At 47.4% G+C, this 14,697-nt stretch overlaps 1 protein-coding gene across 1 annotated transcript in view; it reads right to left on the reverse strand.

Annotated features, from left to right (window-relative positions):
• GAP43 (growth associated protein 43) overlaps positions 1-14,090 on the reverse strand; it is a 74,554-nt gene extending 60,464 nt beyond the window's left edge. Inside the window, exon 1 of the mRNA XM_045001280.1 lies at positions 13,953-14,090. Coding sequence (XP_044857215.1) covers positions 13,953-13,982 — 30 coding nt within the window. The 5' untranslated portion in view covers positions 13,983-14,090. The remainder of the gene's footprint in view (positions 1-13,952) is intronic.
• Between the last annotated feature and the right edge of the window lie 607 nt (positions 14,091-14,697).

Here is a 14,697-nt window from a genome sequence, read left to right on the forward strand (position 1 = left end):
GTCAAGGTGACTGTTACTGATAAAAGGAGTGTTTGCACTGAGCGTCATTTTGGTGTGATTCCTCCCTCCTCAAAGGCAGTAGGCGGGGTCTCCAAGCCAAGACATGGGAGGATGGGGGGCGGAACCTGCAACCTATTACTAGCCAGGGGGTGCAAACTTGACACAAAATTTCAACCCATTGCAATGGGAGCGCTGCAAAATAGGAGCTAGGATACACTTGTAAGGGATATAAACCCTCATTCATGGCACAAGACATCCACTAAGAGTGTAAACCTAGGAAGAAACTTCCCCTATGAGATTCCATCATGGTCCATTATGGGGTAGTACACATTCTTCTGTGGATGACACCCAGCTCTATGCCACCTTTACATCAAACCATCTCAAGGCTTTCTGAATACCTGGCTGAAATCAGCATATACATGGTAAGCAGCCTGCTCTTCTGGTAGGCAGTGGGAAGTCCTTCAAAGAGCATGTCTTCTCATCCCCCACTACTGAGGGTATCTGGCTTCAGACAGTTAAGTTGTTTTGAAGCCTTTTGTGCTCCTCAATGTTACTGGATGCCCAAATAGCTGTGGTGGTAAAGCCACCTACAGGGGCGGCTCTAGGAATCCCGCCACCCCAAGCAGGGCGGCGCGGCGCGGGGCGCGCTCTGGCGGTCGCCGGTCCCGCGGCTCCGGGGGACCTCTTGCAGACATGCCTGCGGAGGTTCCGCTGGTCCCGTGGCTCCGGTGGAGCATCCGCTGGCATGCCTGCGGGAGGTCCACCCGAGCCGCGGGACCAGCGAACCCTCCGCAGTCATGCCTGCGGGAGGTCCACTGGTCCCGCGGCTCTGGTGGACCTCCCGCAGGGATGACTGTGGAAGGTCCGCCGGAGCCGGCTGCCGCCCTGCCGGCAAAATGCCGCCCCAAGTGCGCGCTTGGCGCGCTGGGGTCTGGAGCCGGCCCTGGCCACCTAGCTCCACCTGTGACTGGCCAGAAGGCCATGCCCCATCTTATGAGCCACAGTACTGGCATACATGACCTCCACAATTGATTACTGCAACTTATTTTAGCTAAGGAGGAAGCAACACATTCTAGAAATGCTCTAGTTGGTACAAAACACAACATCCAGTCTCCTCAGTAACACGAGTCACTGTGAATACACCAGCCGGGTGCTCTCCTCTCTGCAATGGCTTCCCCTTGAGTCCCATTGGAGGTCTCTGACCTCAGAGCCTCCCATGGAACTGACCCACCATGTCACTGAGAGATTGCCTGGGAACACAGCCATTGTTGGAGGCCAACCCAGGGAGAGGCAATCATAAAACTGTCAGCCAAAAATGGGAGGCTCCTGAGTGGGGGACACAGAGCTTACACAAGACCCAGACTGTGAAATGCACTCCCCTTACGGCAAGAATGGCCAGGGACCTCTCAACTCTCTCATCTCTCCAACATAGCTCTCCCTCAGTAAGCTCTTCAGATGAACGCTCTCACACACAAACGCCACCCACGCACCAACACACACAAATAGAAACAGGCAAACAAATAAAAACAAAGAAACAGGCAGACAAATAAAAACAAACAAAAACAGCCTTTACACTAATCAAGCTATTTCTTCTATGGGCTTGGAAGACAGAAAATTGCTATTATTGTCATTTCTATTTTAATTCTTGTAAGGCACTCAGACACAAATGTGAGGGGGGCCAGATAGAAAGACAGGGAGTGTCCTTAGGCAAGTCATTCCACAACTTTCTGTGCCTCCATTTCCTCATCTGAAAGGGGGCTAATACTAGTGACCTACCCCACAGGAGCGTTCTGAGGCTTATTTCATTATGAGACTTGGCCAATTTCAGTTGAAGTCAGTGGAAGTTTTGCCAGCAATTTCCATGCCAGGGTTCTGTCTCAGTCTGAATGATTCTGGACAATTTCAGCCAAAACATTTTTGAGAACAAGGCTAGGGAAAAAACATTATTTTATAATGTGAACAAAATTCTGGTGACCAATTCTGGTGACCTTTTCTTTGGAAAGCTCTAATGCCCCCATGCTTTTGAGGAGATACTTCCAATTTGGCAGGTAGATGGCCTTGGTGTCAAGACTGTGCCTTTTGCCTTCCCTGTGACAAACTGCCCAAATTGGGCCAACTTATGAGCCTTTGAAAAATAGAAGTTCACACAAACTCAACTGAGACTTCCTTAACCCTAGCTAAAATCTTCAAAGATTCTGCCATCACTGAACATGTTTGAGAATCTCCCAGCTCCGAGTACTGACCAGTCTGCACATGTGCCATCCCCACAGAGCAAGTGAGCCTACAGCTCCATCCCCAAACATCTCCTACGTGTGACAAAATCGCTCATGCACCATCCCCACCAAGTGACAGGGCATGCTCCAAGCCAGAGGTACCAGAATGGGGGGACTCAGGAGGACTTTCCCTGTAATGATTGCTCCCAGATGCTCCATGCCAGGATAGGACAGGGCACTAGAACTGAGAGCAGGGGGCCTGTCTATTCTCTTGTCTCAGTGACACCCCACCCCCGTTGCTGACACCCAGGCAGCATGGAGCAGAAAGCCATCTGATTCAAAGGCATAGGGGAAAAGAGCCAGACCTAGGGCCAATAGTCTGGGAAGCAAGGACTAGGACTGGAGGTTGGCAAGAGGCAGAGCCTGGGACTGCGGGAGCAAGGAGAATAGGTCGGGGAGCAGGGGATGGAAATGACACAGGGAGACAGCTGGCCAGTGGGTCAGGAGGAAATTGAGATCAGAGGAGGCTCTGAGGGGGGAGACAGGGAATGGTAGGGCAAGGAGGAGACTGGGACTGGGAGCCAGTGGGGCAGGAGGAAGAAGGTGTGGGAAGGGGAGGCAGATCTGACACGAAGTTGGAGGATGGAGGGGAGAACTGTGACTGGCTGGGCAAAGAAACTGGGATAATTAGTTGGGGAAGGCAAGGACAGTGAGACAGAATGAGAAGCCCAGGGAGAGAGACTAGGACTGGAAGCCATTTGGGATGGGAAACCTGGGTGTGGCTGGTGACTGGAGACAAGAGGGTGGGAGAGAGAGAAAGAGACAGATTAGGGAGTGGAGGAGGAAGCTAGGACTGGCTGGACAAGGGTACTGGGGATGAGGAGCCAGGAGTAGGGAGAGAACTGGATATGCTGGGAAGAAGACTGGGAGTAGGACTATGGGGGAGACTGGGAATGGGACAGACTGAGACAGGGAGTCAGACAGGGACAAGGATCAGAAGCCTGAGTAGTGGAGACTGGCAATGACTAACATGGGCAGCGGGTATAATAGTCCCTCCCCTAATCCAGGCCGTAGCCCTGTCCATTCTCTGCCCCGAGGCCCCACCCTCACTCCCCCTCTTCCCTGAAGTCAGCAGGGGCTCAGCTCGGGCCAGCGGCCTGGCCAGCTTTGAGCTCAAGCTGGCCAGTGGCTGGGGGTGGTTTGGGTCAGCCTGTGGCTCAGGCCTGTGCTCTGGCTGACCAGCAGCCCGGGACAGTTTGGGGCAGGCCTCCTCTGGCCACGGGAAGGCTCGGGGCTCCAGAGGGCAAGGGGGAAAGGGGTGGGTCCTCAGGAGGAAGGGGCGGGGCTGAGGAGCTGGCCTCCCCAAAGAGGGGGTTCACCCGCCGCCCATGGTAGGAGAGGAGAATGGGACTGTGAGAAGGAGCTAGTGGTGGAGTAGATATAGAACTGGGAAAGGGACAAACTTGGGGAGAATGGGGAGAAGAGTCTGTGCCTACTAGAACAGGCTCTCCTCCAGAGTCTGGAATTGAATCCAAGATCCCCGAATCTCACTATTCCCCTAGTGTCAGCAAATATCGATGAAACCCACTTTGAAATTGTCCCGTCCCCCTCTAGTGCTGGCCCTATTACTGCTATCAGTTTCTCCATTAGCTCAAGTGGCAGACGTTTGTGTGGTGAACCTCAAGGTTCCAACCGTGTTGATGAGGCATGTGTGTGTCAATAAATTGAAGCCTGAATTTTTTTAGGCAGAACTTTCAAAAACTTAGTTTGACTTGTTTTCGCACTGTCTCTGCACTTCTGGGTTCTGACCAGACAGGAAGTCCTGAGTTACCATGTTACAGGCTCCTCTCACAAGGTTTCCAGCTAGGCCACCAGTCTAAAGCACAAGAAATCATATAAGAAAGTGCATCCTCTTTGTTTCAGAGTAGCAGCCGTGTTAGTCTGTATCAGCAAAAAGAACAGGAGTACTCGTGGCACCTTAGAGACTAACAAATTTATGTGAGCATAAGCTTTCGTGAGCTACAGCCCACTTCATCGGATGCATAGAATGGAACATACAGTAAGAAGATATTTATACATACAGAGAACATGAAAAGGTGGAAGTGGTATGGGTACTCCTGTTTTTTTTGCATCCTCTTTGTGATACCCAGCCCAGTTTTAGAGAACCATAGGGTTCAGGAAGATCTGGAGATTATGTCTACACTTTTTGAGGGGGATTCTCTGATCCAAAACTCCTTGAATCTTTTTGGGCTTAACTGTTGCTAACATACAATTCAGAAATGGGGAGATCCTTTTTGCCATATAGCTAGTTCTAACACATAAAATGGAATTTCCTCTCTTATTTATCCAAATTCAACCTTTGTTGGCTGCCTTTTGGGCACAATGCATGTTCTGCTTATTCTCTTTAACTTTTCATCTCTTCTTTTGTTCTGGGAGGCAGTGGGGCAGGTTGTTTTTCCTAGTCACGCTTTCTTTTATGTTCTTTCAGTTAATTGGGGATCATTTTCTTCCAGTTGTTAATCTGGCTGCCCTGTGTCTATAAAGGTATGCTCTTTTATCAGACCCTATGGTTCTGGTTGGGCCGATTGCTTCTTCATTTAGATCAGTGGTTCTCAAAACTAGGGCTGCCGCTTGTTCAGGGAAAGCCCCTGGAGGGAGAGGACAGTTTGTTTACCTGCTGTGTCCGCAGGTTCGGCAAATTGCGGCTCCCACTGGCCGCACTTCGCTGCTCCAGGCCAATGGGGGCTGCAGGAAGCGGCGCAGGCCAAGGGACGGGCTGGCCGCCCTTCCTGCAGCCCCCATTGGCCTGGAGCAGCGAACCGTGGCCAGTGGGAGCCGTGATCAGCCAAACCTGTGGACGCAGCAGGTAAACAAACCGGCCCAGCCCACCAGGGGCTTTCCCTGAACAAGCGGCGGCCCTAGTTTGAGAACCACTGATTTCGATCTTGTTATAGGTTTGTTATGGTGCCTTGAAAGGACTTTGCCTCCACCAAACATCATCCTCTACTTTAGACATATGTTCTCAGAGTCTCAAGCTGGTATGCAGCCTTGGGGTTCTTCTAGACACCCCATCGCCAAGCTATGGCTGTACAAAACGTCCTCTTCCACCTTTGGCTGGCCTAGAGATTGCCCCATCCCATCAGATTCCAACTTGGCTACTATGACCCATGCATTTGTAACCTAGGGCTTGACCATAGCAGTGCAATGAAATAGGAAGGAAAATGCTGACCCTGAAAAAGCTCCAGTTGGTTCGGAATGCAGAGGGCCATCTACTGAACAAAACGGGTTGCCAAGAACACTTCATTCCAGTGCTTCACTCTGCATTGTCTCCTTATTGAATACAAAGGCATGCTCAGTGTTACAGCACAGCTATTCAAAGCCCTGCCCTGGACTGGTCTGAGCTACCTATGTCAGCACCTGTCAGTCTGTGAATATGATCTCCCACAAGAGTCATGTTTATCAGGGACAAAGAAACAGTCATTCTCACCAGTGAAACTAACAAGTGCAGAAAAACAGAGCTTTCTCGGTAAGCTGACAACAACTGTGGAACTCACTTCCGCAAGAGATCAAAATAACTACTAATCAGATGGCCACCAGAGGAAAATATAAAGCTTATTTCTTTAGGCCCCAATTTCCAGCAACAAAATAATATACAGAAAATGACATAAATGCATCATTCAAAAAGAATTTACTCCTTAAGAGGGAGTTGGAGGAATGGAAGAGCAAGTGAGAAGAACAGAGATCCTGGGCCTAATTCTCTGCTGTCAGATCAGAATGTTAATGTTTCATGCCCAATTGCACTGGTGTAAATGACTCCAGGTGGTGCAGGGCAATGGATAACGAGCCCCTCCCCTCCCTCACCCGCGTATTTATAGCATTGAGAATTTGTAAGGTGCCTGGAGCATGCAATAAATGGATTAGATTTCATCAGACAGAGTGAGGGATAGATGCTTATTGCTAAGGACCTTTTTAAGTATTTGAATAAAAGAAATTCTAAATAATTCTGGAGACAACTGATTACTAATGATAGGCCCAAACCACAAAGTACAGGGGATCTTCATCCTAGAGTTTTGGTTTAAACCTATTATGGAGGGGTAAGGATAAAGCCAGTTGCAGAGTTTAGGTCTGGATACAATAACCCCCCAAATTCCAGGGGTATTCAGAGCAGGGGTGGGGTTAACTCAGACCCTATTAACTCTATTAATTACCAGACTTGTGCCTCTAGAGAAAGGCAGCTCCTATAGAGAGGACGGTTCAATATTGTGAGACACGTCTGCTTTCTATAAATAGAGATGTACAGCGATTATCACTGGAATTAATTCAAGGAAATTCAGAAGTAGATGAGTAATGAATGGGGCTAACATTTATTGGTTATAATTTGAAAGGAGATAAGTATCTCCTCACTTCCCTTTCTAGGAATCTAGCCCAATGAACCCTAGAAGGGGAGGACAGACTCAAGAGAACCCCTCTCAGGCCAACAAGAGAGTAAGAGAGCTGTCTGCAACCACCACAATGAGATGAGTAGTGGAAGTGGCCCCAGCAGATTTGGCAGGAAAATGGTATGTGTGGGGGGTTAGTTATTGCTCTGCATCACACACCCTGGCCTGCCATAGGACTGCTTCAGAATATTTGTCCTCCCCTCCCCTCTCCACCCCCAGCACAGGGATAATGCTAGTGGTAGCCTGCAGATATTGCCCATACCAACATCAGGGATATACTGGGGGGAAACTGCAGTTACTACTCCTCTATCATCATGGGAAACTGCTGAGACATTGTGGGGTTGGAGAGGCTATCACCCTGCCTGGCAGCAGGAATATATAGACATGGAGGGATAACTCACATAATGTGGCACTCTGTCCCCCTCGAGAGGTGACTGTTTCCAATTGCTTCTATAGGCACCCAGGCAAAAAAGACACCTTGAGGCCTGTAAAAGCAACTGGAAACAAGGCGGAGAAGCCATCTGAGCTGCCTCTTCTTTGGGCTGTTGATGTAAAGTGGAGGACGAGAGGAAATAGAAGTTGCCATCGGTGACCAGAGCTGTCCTTAGGATAGGAATGTCCCAGGGAATACTGGAGAAGGAAAGCAGAATAGAGGAAGACTAGGCATGTGCAAAAGAGAGGACCACATGACAGTGAAGTATGCGCACAAGGTGGGGAGGAGGACTTAGCATCTGGGAAGCACGTGCAAGAGAGCAGAGAGAGAGCAAGGAGCAGAGCAGATGGAAAGAGGAGATGAAATGAAGAACAGAAGGAGACAGTGTGATTTAACTTCATTTAAAAAGGACAAACTCCTTGGTGCACTACGAGAAGCTAAAAATACATCACTACTTTCTTAATATTGCTTTTCCATGCAAGCAATTGCTGTAGGTTGCTACATAGCTGTTGCTTGATCACAGATGGGAAGGGAGGTGGTTGGTGTGACAGCAAATAGAAGGAAAAGCTCCATGATGCCAATGTTGTGTTAAGGTGTGGTCCACACTAAGAACAAGTCTTAATAACCTTGAATTAAGAGGGCAATAGATGGGTTGTGTAAGGCAATGCAAGCAGCCGATAAACATTTTAGGGCTCCACAAATGATCTAGAATGGAGAATAGAACTCTTTGTCTATTAACAGCACCTTCCATGTAAGGGTCTCAAAACACTTTACAAATGTTAACTAATTTAGTCTCTGAAGCCTTCTCAGAGGTAGGAAAGCATTACCCCTGTCTCAGAGAGATACTGACAGGCAAATAGCCTGCCCCTGGCTCAAGTCAAAAAGCAGAGCTGAGAACTGAACCCAGTTCTCTTGATGCCTATTTCTGTATGTTAACCACTGAGCTCTACAGTTATCAGCATAAGCCCACAGGTGTCCTAAGAGTGCAGATAATCTCCCAGGATGTTCAGGAGGACTCCTGGGGTAAAACATGAAATGAATGTGGATGGGTTTCAGGATCAGAGTTTAGACAATAGCTGGTGAAGGGGGTTGGATGTTGGTTCCATTAAATTTAATCCCGCAATATGCCTTAGTTTCCAAACCCTTCTTCACAGTACTCCAATAAAACCCCACTCCATTCTGACAGAGATGACACAGCACCCTCCACAGACCTTCCCCTACTGTGACTTCAGGACAATGGATCCAGTTGCCAGACTCAGCAGGTCTTGTATCCTCTATGCTGAGCTATGGGCTACAGCTGTTGCATTAGAATATCCACCATGGGACTTCACCGCTCAGAGGTGCCCAAGTGTGCACGGTCTGACAAATATCCCCCGGGGAGGATACTTAACCTCACAGAAAAGGGAAGAACCAGGCAACGCACTCCCAGGTATCCCTGAGCACAGAGTAAACAAGCTCTACTGCAGAGGTGGTGGCGGCAGCAGCCTGGACCTATGACCAGATCCATCACCCACTCTGAAATCCAGGTAAGGTGGAGATAAATCCCAGAGGGATGCAAGAGAAGCAGGAGGTACGTAAAGTGCAGGGAGTCACTGGGAGGAGGGGACAGTGGTAGAGTTAAAGAGGGATACAGTGTGGAGGAAAGCATGGACTAAGTGACTGCTAGTCAAGTTATGCACACCCAGCATGGAGCAGGCTGAGGCTTCAGGTTACATACACTCTCTAAGTTTGGGACCAGAGTAACCATCAGTTTATACACTATTTCAGCATGGGAAAGGCAAAGTCCTCAGGCTCTGAATGCAGACATGCCAAACCACAAAAAAAGCGCAGAAATTGGGCTTGGTTTTGGCTTAATTGGCCTGTGAGTTGCTTGTTGGCTAGTTTTTGGCTTGTAGCTTGTTGCTTCTTTTTTTTTGATCGGCTCGCGGCAATCAGGGGCAAGCAAGGGCAAGCAGGGGCAAAGGCAGAAGAGTCAGGGGTGCACAGCAGGCCCACCACAGTCCCAGACAGCACGCTGGGGGAATCTAGTCACCTAGAGTGTTGGGGTTCTTAGGGATTGGCTTGTTTTGGCCTGTTTTTGAAATGAGATTTGCTTGATTTTTGGCTTATTGTGAAAGTCGGGGTGTTTATTTACCACGTGAAAGTTGGCAACTGTGTCTACATGGTCTCTTAGCTTGAAATGCACTCAGCCCTTAGGTAATAAAAGAATCAGTCAGCATGGGACTGGCAGTGCCCTCAGGTTACAAATAACCTCACAATATAGGGCCGGCAGAGCCTACAGGTTATAGACACCCTTGCAATATGGGACAGTCGGAGCCTACAGGTTTTAGCTGTGGCCGACTGGGAAACCCCTCTGCATGGGGTATCTCAGGGTGATGTAATGGCACAGCTTGGGGAAAGATAGCATGGTTGAAATGCCTCCATAGTTTGACTATTTCCAGGTCCTGGAATGGCCCCATGGATCCATGGACAGCTGTGCAATTAGAGCAGCCCTGAGGTTACTCTAATAAGATGGTATAAAACCACATTTAACCCGCCTCCTTAGGTCCTCTTCTGAGCACCGCTCAGCCAAACGTGCCATGTTTTACACATCATGTTCTGCAGACCCTCACTCAGAAAGGACTCCAGTTGCACACGTGCGCTCAGTGTGAGACAGAGGCAGCCATGCGAGTGTAACCTACACACACTACACCCTGTCAGGGTGATGCAGATATTGCCCTCAGGTTATTCACATCTTCTCATTATAGGAGATATGGGAAGCCTCTGGTTATACAGCCTGCTCAGCATGGGACAGGCACCGCCATTGGGTTCTGAGGCTGAAGGAGCTCACAAATGATTTCAACCCTTTCAGCATGAGGCAGAAAGAACCCGCAGTTTTATACACCCTCTCAGTATGAGAGAGCAGGAGTCCACAGGCTGAATACACCCTCTCAACCTCAGACAAGGAGGTGACATGGCTCCTATAGACCTCTGTGAATATGGGGGATGAATGGATGCTCATTCCTCTGTTATGGCCTCTATGCACCTGTGAGTGGTGACAGGAAACTTAGATTGGCAGTTAGACTAGTGTCTCTCCCACTAAGCATTATGGTTGTATTTTCCCCTCTGGAAGCACTGCCTGCAATTAATTCCCCAAGGGAGCTCACATGTGCCATCCAGAGTGGTTACGTTACGTGATTTAGGAGAAATCAATTTCTCTCACAGTAAGGAGCTCACTGAAGGCAGCAGAGGATGAGGTGGGGAAGAGTGGGATGGGTATTTCTGTGGAGACTTTCATTTCAGAAGAAATCCACACAGACACCATCCAAGGAAGGAAAATAAGAGCCATAAGAACTTTAAGCAATGAACCTCACATGCAGAAACCATTTACCAAAAGAAACAAGAGCCAGATCCTCAGCTGGTATAAATCAGCATCTCTCCTTTGAAGTCAGTGGCTCTACAACAATTGACATCAACTGGCAGCCTGGCTCAGAAGCTTTTTTAAGAAGGAAAAAGACTTCTCTTTCTGTGCTAGCATCTAAAGGTACGAACACGCCTTGCAAGTTTTGTAGCATCTGCATCATGCGGCATAATTAAGTTATTTTAAATGAGGCCTGAGACATTTAATATCCTGAAGCAATAAAATCTCAGGTTGATGTTCATTCCTCCCTCTCCTTCTCTCTCTGTCTTTTTCCCTCTCCATCTTCACCTCTGTGGCTCCCAGTGTGAGAAGACACCGAGCTGGTTGGCTGTAATTGCTGGAACAGTCCCCTAACGCTTGCTTCCTCTCCAATTGCATTAAACTGCATCTTTATAGATACAGCCCTGTTTATTCATGCTGCTCATGTGGAAGAGGAAAGAAATGCAGACTCTCTCTGCCTCCTCCTCCTCCTGCCTTTCATTTCATGGGTGTGGCAGGGTTCAAACCTTTGCAGTCTCTCACAGACACAAGTATGATGAACAGAGGACAGTACTGGAGGGAAAGCCATAAAACACGGCTGGCGATGAATGAAAATCATTTCACCCACAAGTGGGAAACCGGCTTGTGAGTTATCATTTAATCATTCATGCAATCTAGTACTGAGCACTTGCCCTGATAATGTCCATCCATTCTAGTGTAGGTATATGGAATGCTTATCTATCTATCTATCTATCTATGCATGCTATGCTATCAAGAGATACAGTAGATAGCACAGTATATTTCCAAATAGTATTAAATAAACTTTAGGGCAAATTTCAAAGGTTCTTCAACCCAGTCTCTCATTTTGCATCTATTTAGCTCCAGATTTTATGGGTATAAATTTGCAGGTACAATCAGTTGGTACAGATGATAGAATTTAGACATCTAGGTCTCTCATTTGCAGGTGCAGTCAGTCAGCTATTTAGTTCTTTTCCACTATTATCTCCACTCACAAATATATATGTATATGTGCACACACTTTCTCTAGAGGTGTGTGTGTATATACACACCCACTCCTGTAATTATATATGAATTTAAAGAGATTTCTCTGAATCTGTATTTGTAATTTTAGCACTTTGCTCTTTTTCAATCAGAAAGGCAGGATGATGGGAGCTTCCCCAGAAAAATGCCCCGAAAGAGGAAAGCTGTCTTTATTTTGGAAGGAAGCTCCTGTTTCCTTATGAAGAACCTGATCTGATTTCTTTCCATTTGCGAAAGGTTGGGGCAGGGAGAGAGGAAAGCAGGCTGAAAACCTAGGGTTTTTTTTTTCCCCCTCCAAATTAAAGCTTCTTTTGGGCTATCATCAGCTCTGCTTTCCAAAGTTTTACGTTGTCAATGTAGCAATTTTGTGTGTGTGAATATGTATGAATGCATGTATGGGCATAGGAGTATGAATGGGTGTGTCTGGCTATGTGTGGTTGTACTGGGGCTGGAAGGGCTGGATGTGTGTGTGTGTGTGTGTGTGTGAATGTACGGGGGGGATGAAGGGGTGTGTCTGGGTGGGTGACTGAATTTAGGGGTGTGTGTGTATGCCTGGTCTAGTAATATGTGTGTCGTAAGTTTATAAATATTTTGTAATAATTACAATTATAATAATAATAAAGACAGGAATAACATATATAGATTTAAAGAATGGGTAAAACTGGGTATTAACCATGTGTGCTAAAGCCCAGCCTATTAAAGTATGGCGAAAAATGCCCCCTGTGGCTCTTCCCAGCTTATGGCCTCCAAAAAAATCCCACAGAGACTGCTATTTTATTTTAAAATTTGCTGTGCCTCTCCACCCACTGCCCTGTCATTCTGCCTCTCCGTCTGCCTTCCTCCTCCTCCTCCTTCTCTTTTCATCCCACATTGGCCGACTAAACGTGCTCTGCTGGCTGGTTGCAACGTGTTCCCCCTCCCACCTTTCTCAGGTTTTAGTGACTGTATCATTAATTGCAGAGTAACAGAAACCTGCATAGGGAAAATATATATAAGGCTGGGTCTCTTTCTATCCCATTCACCTGCCCCTTTCAGTTATTTTACAATATGACTCCTTGGCTTGGGAGCACACACATTGAGGCACAGAAATGCACCTTAACCTTCATTGTAATTATATACAGTATTCTACAGTAATTGTCCAAATCACTACAGCTTCCAGCAGTGTGTTGGGCTATTACTGTAGAGTATTGCAGTAACAGACACTGTATATTGCAGTAATAGACACTGTAAGATATATATAATGGAGGTGCCAGTTGCCATTCTGTAGTTATAAGAGTGAGACAAGATTTACACTTAAAGCAGGAATCCCACCTCTTTGTTATTATCCCTAGGGAGAAAGTAGTCATAATACCTTTGAAATGCACCAAGGGCCAAATCCTGCCCTGACTACATTGGTGCAAATCTGGAATAGTTCCAACTGAAGTCAAGGGAGTTAAACCGAGGTAACAGAGAGCAGATTTTGGCTTTCAAGTGAACAGTTTGAAATGGAAGGGGTGGGGGGGGGGGAATGAGCTAGCTAGCTTTTTTATTTCATTATTTTTGGCTTGCCATGTTTTATTGTTGAAAATTAGCTGTCTCCTCGCCCCTCTTGCCACCCTCATCAATGAAAGCCATGTGGTACCAGTAGAGAGAATGAACTGGTTTCCAACAGGTTTGTACCGTTCGTCTCTCTCATCCCATCGGAGCTCAGAGCTAATAGAGGCGTGGTCCTCTGTCTCTTTACCAGCTGGTGCACAGTTGTCTAACTGGTCGTACTAAGAAAGGGATTGCAAAGAGGGCTGGGTTTTTCCCCCCCGACTTCATGGCCAATTACTTTTGCTATTAATTAATTGTACTTGATATTATTAACACCAAAAAAAAAGAAGAAAGAAATTACCAGTTTATTTTTGTTCACACTATTTTAACTAAATGCACCTGTCCCCTTTGCCATCTCAAAGCTCATGCACATAAAGCAGCTTTCATCTCTTAGAGCAAAGAGCAACAGAGAGCCAGCATCCTGATCTTGGATCACGGTTCACTGAGTATCTTTTTATTTATTTATTTTTGTGGCAAAAGATGAAGAATTGCTTCCCCCATCTTTGAGGTAGAGCCACCTCTCATCACATTTCCCTCCTCCCCCTTCCACATCCACACCCTCAGAATCAGAGACAGAAAACCCTATGCAATGCATCTGCCCACAGTTTAAAAAAAAAGGGAGGGGGATCCTTGTTTCTCCCCAAACATGAAGATAGGCCACCCTCTCCCCACATCACCAGCACTAGAAAGACAAACAGTCATCAGGAAGGGTGTGAAAAGAGCCTTCAATTGCAAGATGCTAAAGAATTGCAAAGAAGACATCTGCTTAGAAGCAGTTAAAAATTCCTCCTCCCGCCCCTTATACACATACACACACATCCAACAGCCTGGGAATTTCTCCACAGAAAGAAGTATAAAATTGTCAGCTCTACCTGTTTTGTTCTTCTCATACAGCACAGCATGATTGTATTGTCCCCTTCCTTCCTTCTTCTTCCTTCCTTCTCCTCTCTCCTTTTTCCTCCTCTCTCTCTTATCTCTCCCCCCCACCCTCTCCACTCCCTCCCTCCCTCTCTCTCTCTCTCTCTCTCTCTCTCTCACACACACACACACACCAGGGCAGTTAGCTGCAACTGTAAGGTCCACAGCTATTGCTCATCACACATGCACAAGCTGGCTGTCTCTCTCTCTCCCCCTCCCTCCCTCTCCGTATCTTTCCCAGAATTGTTCACTAGCTCTCAATGACTAGTCACCTCCCCACCCCACCCCCCACTACAATCCAGGCTGCCGCCCCCTCCCAGTCCCCTGCCAGCCTCATGAATATTTAATCATCTCCAATCTGGACCCAATTACCCAACGACTTTCCCACTGTACTGAGACTAGCAGGAAAGGGAACATTATAGATTGTTGAGGGGGTGGGGTGAGGTGTGTCTGTGGGGGCTTGGGAAGGGGAAGTGGGTGAGGGCTTACATTTTTCTGCCACTCTTTTTCCGCATTGGCACGGGAGTAGTTAAAGCAGAGAGCACAGGGTCCCAGCCAAGAGAGGATTTGTATGTTAACCCCACTAGCTTTCTTATTTCCATGGCATTTCATGCACAGGTGACATGCTGTAGGTGGGAGCTGTTGTAGGTGGGGAATAACAATATATGTATGAATGTCTGTGGATCTTGTCCTTTCCCC

This window comes from Mauremys mutica, chromosome 1 (genome assembly GCF_020497125.1).
Source record: "Mauremys mutica isolate MM-2020 ecotype Southern chromosome 1, ASM2049712v1, whole genome shotgun sequence".
NCBI classification, from domain to species: Eukaryota; Metazoa; Chordata; order Testudines; family Geoemydidae; genus Mauremys; species Mauremys mutica.